Source organism: Gossypium hirsutum, chromosome A02, assembly GCF_007990345.1.
Source record: "Gossypium hirsutum isolate 1008001.06 chromosome A02, Gossypium_hirsutum_v2.1, whole genome shotgun sequence".
Classification (NCBI taxonomy): domain Eukaryota; kingdom Viridiplantae; phylum Streptophyta; class Magnoliopsida; order Malvales; family Malvaceae; genus Gossypium; species Gossypium hirsutum.
The window spans coordinates 96,622,287-96,630,015 of NC_053425.1; the positions used below are offsets into that span (position 1 = coordinate 96,622,287).

Sequence of the window (7,729 nt, forward strand, 5' to 3'; positions counted from 1 at the left end):
CCCTATACATGTCATAGCTCAAAATATTGTAATTATAAGTACCCAAAATGATAATTTGATAATGTAAATGGATCTCTGACCGCCTTTGATCCCTGAGCCGGCTTGGTGACATTATAAGACAAGGGAAACAGAAATGGGAGTAAGCTTTAAAGCTTAGTAAGTTCCTATGCAAATAATAGGCATCATACACACTTTAGCATAAATCAAAAATGAAGTAAATTAACATATCATTGTAAACTTTCATAAGCAAACCTAACATAGATGTTATTAAAACCTTAACATCATAACTTACTCAATCATACCACACCGAGGGTTCATCACATATTGAGCTCATTAAGCATGGGTTTTATGTATATACCTGTACCCACTTGCAACTTACCATGATCTTTTACAACATACCATAGTCTTTCACAACTTAAACATTGCCGTTAAGTTTCCCATTGAACCATTTGGAATACTAAAGGATACTCGGGATATCTCACACTCATAGTACTATACCAATGCCATATCCCAGATATGGTCTTACATGGGATTCGTATCAATGTCAATAGCCCAACTATGGTCTTACATGAAGTCTCATATCGATGCCATATCCCAGATATGATCTTACACATAATCTCAACTAACACTAATGTCATGACATTTGTATCCTAACTATTTCTAAGGTTCAACTGGGATTTTCTCGCTTATCAAAATTTGTCAAGTTCATTTAAAGAGTATATCTCAATTCATACAATAATAATACAATTAAAGCATAAATAATAATGCATTGTTTAGATACGAACTTACCTCGATACAAAAATAGTAGAAAAGGGAACTAATCGTCAAACACCTTATTATTTGCCCGATGAAGGTCCGAACTTCATTTTTCTTGATCTATAATAGAAAATTTAACTTATTTAATATTCACATTACTCAAATCAGTCCAAACATCACATTATGGAAAAATTACCTTTTTGCCCCTAAATTTTTACACTTTTACAAATTAGTTCCTAGGCTCATAAAATAAAATGTATTCAATTTCTTTGTTACCCAAGCCTAGCCGAACCATATACATGCTCATATCAGCCCAAAGTTTTCATCAAATCATATTTTTACTACAATTTTACATCCTTTTACAAATAAGCCATTTTTAGGTATTTTCATGAAAAATCACTTAGTAAAAGTTGTTTATTACGCATCAAACTTTCATTTTCTACCATTAAATATCAAAATACATGCATTTCACACATGGGTAAATTTTTAAACATGAACCCTACTTCAAAATAATGGTAGAAATAGGTAAATTGGGTTACGAGGACTTAAAAAATGTAAAGAACATTAAAAACGGGGTTAGAATGCACTTACTATCAAGCTTGAAAGTTGAAGAAACCCTAGCTATGGTGTCCTTATGAAATTCGGCCAAGGTAGAAGATGACAGACAAAATCTTGACTTGATTTTCCCTTTTTATTCTTTTATTTACCAAATGACCAAAATGCCCTTTTTGCCAAACTTTAAAATTTTATCTCACCATGTCCATTTTTGTCCACTAACTTAAAAAATGGTTTAATTATCATATAAGGACCTTTAATTTAAAATCTCATAGCAATTGAACACCTCTGGCATGTAGAACTTAACTTTTGCACTTTTTCAATTTAGTCCTTTTTACTAAATTGAGTGCCCAAACATTAAAATTTTCGAACAACATTTTCACGAAATCATTCCATGAAACTGTAGACCATAAAAATCTAATAAAATTAAATTTTCTTACATCAGATTTGTGGTCCCGAAACTACTATTCTGACTAGCCCCAAAATCAGGCTGTTACAGTTATGCTCTGATTTGTATGAAAATATAAGTGTATGCATGTCATACGATTTATGATATATGTATGTATGATATATGATTACGATATGCTTGTGTTTTGGGGTGGGTTATGATGGGATGGATAAAGTGTAATATGACAGTTTTTATTGCAATTACGGCAGTTAGACCGCAAATTTTTGTCTAGCAGCTCAGCTGCATATATATGAGTGGCACACCGCCACATATTGGTGTGATTGGATGGATGGACTCTTGTAGTCCTATATGGTGTGATTGGCTGGTCAAAGATGGTGTGTAGCAGATGGGGGTAGAACATGATATGACATGTTGTGTTATGATTCGTATGATATGATATGATCATTATGGAATCTGATACGATATGAAATATTAAAATATATGCTTTGATTTGAATTCTAATATTTTATGACACGTTCTGATGTATATATATAGTTTTACTGAAAGTGTGTGCCAAATCACACACTGGGCTTAAAGCTCACATTTTGTTTGTTTCGTTTCAGGTGATCCTCCAACATAGGATTGGAAGGCGACATCAGAGCTCGGGTTTCACACTTTTTGGGTTTTGTATGATACGTATTTTTCTTTATTTATGGACTTTTTTAAGGACTTAAGACATTTTAATTTTGTTTGTGACATTTGAATTTATTTTAGTAATTGTTTTGTTAAAGTTTTAGTTTTTAACCAGTGTTTAAAACAAAACGGCTAACTATAAACTAAAGGTAATAAAGACCAAATTGTTATAATGTGTCCGTTGCCAAAATTTTGTCGAAAATCGCTAAAGTGTTTTATCAAGCAAATGTTTTGAGTAAATTGGATTTGTTTTAGTAAAATTGTTTAAGATGTGTTTTCGAAAATTAGTATGTTTTTCAAAAAAGTTATTCAAATTGATTTTCTCTTTGCTGAAAGTTGGTTTTCTTCAAAATTAAATATCAATTTTCTTTTCATGTACGATGTAACTCCCATAATTCGACTGTATGTCTAGGCAGGGTATGGAGTGTTACAGATGAGAAATGCAATATTAATATGATCCAATGATATGAACTAAAATGGGAGTGAACTCATTCTATATTAGAAAGACTAATATGGCATGAATAGATTTTGCATTGTTGAGTAAGATTTGGTAGAATTGTTATGAAAATAAAATATTAAAAATAATTTTTAATTGAATTTTGTCTTCAAACCATTTTAAATTAACATTGGATAGCAAAATTTTTATCAAAACTCGAACTTTGGTAACAAAATTCAGTCAAATAAAAGTAAAAATGTAAAATTCAATATAGAATTAAAGTGTAGTGATAAATTTATCTTTCGCTCAATATCAATCAAAGTAAAATATAGTGACATAATTTCAAATTTAACCTAAACGAAAGTGGTAAATTTATACATTAACCCTTTTTTTTAATTAAAGTCTAATAATTTCCGTGGATTTCAAGTATATATTAAACAATAATTTTGTTGTCACATTATATTATCCTTATAATATTTACGACAAATAACGACTCAAAAATCATAAGGTAATAAACTAATAACGTATGATATGTATAGTTTTAAATTTGATTACTGAAATTAAACCATGCATGATAAGTAACTAACAACGTTTGTTTACTCCTATTTATTTTTTAAAATAGTTTAACGTTGTCCCAAATATCCCCAGATCGTGCAACCGATCGTGGAATAACTTGACATCCAATTTTTGTTCTTTAAGAACGTGTTTTGTGCCTTTACAAAATTAGATTTTTTTTAAGTTCTTTCTTCTCGTAACACCTAAAATAATTGCTTTACATCTGGCTGCCGGCCTTCAATTTTCAACGTTCTTCAGAGTTTTTTTTAAGTTTTCCTATCCAATATTTTATTTTTTTATATACATGGTTATTCTATCTTTTAGTATATAGTCTATAGATATACTTATAGATCTTTGACTTTTGTATTTAAAAAGGGTTTTCATGTTTCCTAGTTATTCTTTCCTGGAAATTTCGATGAATGGAAAATCTTTTATTTTACTTGCATATCAAGAAAGGTGCAGACCTTATATAGAAGAGTTGATGGCTCATATTTACTGTGTTTACAGCTCGGGACTTGTGATTGAAAATGTATAAATTCACTGTTCTTGGCCTTCTGTTGGCAGTTGTATGTGTCATAACAGGAGAATATGTTTGTAATGGTGATTCCCACTTGGGAAATTGCTCCAAATCAGACCTTGAAGCACTTTTTGACTTCAAAAATGGCCTTAATGATCCTGAAAACAGGCTCTCCTCATGGCAAGGAAGCGGCTGTTGTCAATGGCATGGAATTGGGTGCAACAATAGCACTGGAGCTGTCATCATGATTGATCTTCACAACCCTTATCCTATAACTTCTGAATCTTCAAGCAGCAAGTATGGTTTTTGGAACTTGAGTGGTGATATCAGTCCTTCATTGCCAAAACTCAAGTCCTTGGAACACTTGGATTTGAGTTTGAACACCTTCAATGACATCTCAATTCCTAAATTCCTGGGATCATTGAAGAATTTGAGGTATCTGAACCTATCAAAAGCTGGATTCAGTGGTCTAATTCCAGCAAGTCTTGGGAACATTTCTAGCCTGCAATTTCTTGATGTTTCTACTGAATTTGCGAGCTTAAGCTCAGATAGTCTTCAATGGGTGGCTGGTCTTGTTTCTTTAAAACATCTTGCCATGAATGAAGTTGACCTTTCCATGATAGATTCAGGATTTCTTGGGATAATGAATAGGCTTTCATTTCTGAATGAGCTGTACCTCTCAGGATGTCAGCTCTCCGGTTCCATTTTGTCTCTCAACTCTGTTAACGTAACTTCCCTTTCTGTTCTGGACCTTAGTTTCAACTCTTTCGGTCCTGGTTTCCCTGTCTAGCTAGTAATATTAGCAGCCTTACTTATGTTGATCTAAGCAATAATGATCTGTCTGGAAGAATTCCACTGGATCTTGGTGAAGTACCAAATCTGCAATATCTGAATCTTGCTGGAAACTCTAATCTATCTGTCAGCTGCTATCAACTATTGAGGAGAAGTTGGAAGAAGATACAAGTTCTGAATTTAGCGTCAAATAAAGCTCATGGCAAGCTCCCTGCTTCCATTGGAAACATGACATCTCTCACAACTTTTGATCTGTCAAAAAATGAAGTTAAGGGTGGAATCCCAAGCTCCATCGATAAACTTTGTAGTTTGAAATCATTTGATTTGTCAAGCAATAATTTGACTGGTAGTTTGCCTCAGTTCCTTGAAGGAACACAGGATTGTGTTCCCAATAGGCCATTTCCTAGTTTGATGTATTTGAGACTGAGCAACAACCGTTTAGTAGGCACACTGCCTGAATGGATGGGACTACTTCGAAATCTATTAGAACTCAATCTCAACTACAATTTGATTGAAGGTCCAATTCCTGCTTCTTTAGGCCAACTGTCAAACCTCACTAATGTTGGCCTGGGAAGCAATGAACTAAATGGGACTCTTCCTGATTCTTTTGGACAGCTATCTGGTTTGTCTACCTTAGATGTTTCATCAAACCATTTGACAGGTTTTATATCTGAAGCTCATTTTGCAAAGCTAAGTAAGCTGAAGATATTACATCTGTCTGCTAATTCTTTCATTGTTAATCTCAGTTCCAATTGGATCCCACCATTCCAAGTCCGGAATCTTGATATGGGTTCTTGCTATTTAGGCCTTTCATTTCCAAAGTGGCTTAGATATCAGAAGGAGGTCCGATATCTAGATTTCTCAAATGCTAGCATTTCAGGTTCCATTCCAGACTGGTTCTGGGATATTTCTGGCAACCTATCACTGTTGAATGTTTCCTTCAATGAGTTAGAAGATCAACTACCAAACCTTTTAAATGTTGCTCCCTTTGCAGATGTTGATTTCAGCTCAAACCTTCTTGAAGGCCTGATTCCTCTTCCAGTTGTAGAGATTGAATTGCTCGATCTCTCTAACAATCAAATCTCTGGTTCTATCCTAGAAAATATGAGTCAATCCATGCCAAACTTGATATTTCTCTCCCTTTCAAACAACCAATTAACAGGAGGAATCCCAAACTCCATTGGTGACATGTTATCTCTCCAAGCCATTGATCTTTCAAGGAACAAATTAACTGGAAGCATTCCATCAAGCATTGAGAATTGTTCTTACCTGAAGGTTTTAGACCTTGGGAACAACAACCTCTCAGGTGTAATTCCTGATGCTTTGGGACAGTTACTACAACTTCAGTCACTACACTTGAACAACAACAACCTCAAAGGAATCATCCCTCCCTCTTTTAAGAACTTGTCAAGCTTGGAAACCTTAGATCTTGGAAATAATAGCTTGTCAGGCAACATTCCCCTGTGGATAGGAGATGGCTTTCCAGCTCTCAGAATTATTAGTTTAAGATCAAATGCATTTTCAGGTGAAATCCCCTCCAAGTTGTCAAATTTGAGTTCACTGCAAATCTTGGACCTGGCAGAAAACAATTTTACAGGCACGATACCAGCAAGCCTTGGTGATCTTAAAGCAATGGCAAATGAGCAAAAAATAATCCAGTACCTGCTCTATGGGAAGTACAGGGGTCTACATTATGAAGAAAGCTTGATTATCACTCTAAAAGACCAAAGTCTAAAGTTCAACAAGATACTTTCCCTAGTCACAAGCATTGATCTCTCTGGAAATAACTTAAATGGGGATATTCCAGAATCAATAACCAAACTGTCAGGTTTGGTTGTTTTGAATCTATCAAGAAACCATATCACTGGCGGCATTCCTGGAAATATCTCAAATTTACATCAATTATCATCTCTTGACCTCTCCAGAAATAACTTCACAGGCGAAATCCCTTCAGGATTTTCTTCACTGTCCTTTCTGTCTTACTTGAACCTATCCAACAATAATTTCTCAGGAGCCATACCTTATTCCGGGCAGCTGACAACATTCGATGCATCATCTTTCGATGGAAATCCAGGTCTTTGTGGAGGTTCACTGAACATTAAGTGTGAAAATGATGGTGTTGACAGTGAGGGGAGAGTTGAAGGTGGGAAAAGTAATGAAGGAATCATTGATAAGTGGTTTTATCTAAGTGTAGGAGTGGGGTTTGCAGCTGGGATTTTGGTGCCTGTGCTTGTTATATCAGCTAGAAGCTCTTGGGTTGATTCCTACTTTGGTATGGTCGAGAAATTTATTGACAAATCAGGGTTGAGAAATTTAGCAGATAGACATGGAAGGAACAAGGGTTGAGAAATTTACAGACATTAAATAATAATCCCTTCCTGTTGATTTTCTATTGTACAACTGATGCTTATTACCATCTATATGATATTAAGCTATTTGTGTGTTGCATGGCCAACCATATCCTAGTCAAGCCACTTCACTGAATATCCATCAACTATCTTCCATTTGTATTGCAGAGGAAGCAATGAATTTCCTCTTATTTTAAAGGTAAAAGCATGTCAGTTTAACTGATGAAATGAACTTACTGAGTGCTTATTAAAGATAAAACAGTATCATGGTTGGTTGAAGCAATGGGTGAGTTGTGCTAAAAAGATCGTTTTGATCTTTATATGGAGCTATAGTTGAACTTTTTTTGTTTGATCCCTTTAAAGCACGTAGAGGAAATGCAGAGAATCAGGGTGAATAATTTGCCCCATAAGTTTCTCCATTTAATGATTTGGACTGATATTTGGTACAGGGGTTGTCAAATATTGGCGGTGCAAATCAAAGGTGGTTAAGGCTGTGTTTGTTTACTTGTAAAACATTTTAGGGAAAATATTTTCATCCTTTTCCATTGTTCGCTTGGTGGAAAATGAATTTTCATCGTAAAGGCTTCTCCAAGACACAGGAAAAGAACGCTTTATTTTAAGAAAATGTCTTACCGTTTTCATTTGGTAAGACATTTTCCAAAGTTTTTCTCTTCAGCAATAAACCTAAC

General features: G+C 34.4%; 2 protein-coding genes across 2 annotated transcripts; both read left to right on the plus strand.

Annotated features, from left to right (window-relative positions):
* Nucleotides 1-3,910: 3,910 nt before the first annotated feature.
* Nucleotides 3,911-4,690, plus strand: LOC121209941 (receptor-like protein EIX1). The gene has a single exon (XM_041081944.1). The coding sequence runs from the start codon at nucleotides 3,911-3,913 to the stop codon at nucleotides 4,688-4,690; it is 780 nt and encodes a 259-aa protein (XP_040937878.1).
* A 230-nt stretch (nucleotides 4,691-4,920) lies between these two features.
* Nucleotides 4,921-7,038, plus strand: LOC107952337 (receptor-like protein EIX2). The gene has a single exon (XM_041084288.1). It carries the CDS (start codon nucleotides 4,921-4,923, stop codon nucleotides 7,036-7,038), a length of 2,118 nt encoding a protein of 705 aa, XP_040940222.1.
* Nucleotides 7,039-7,729: the final 691 nt, after the last annotated feature.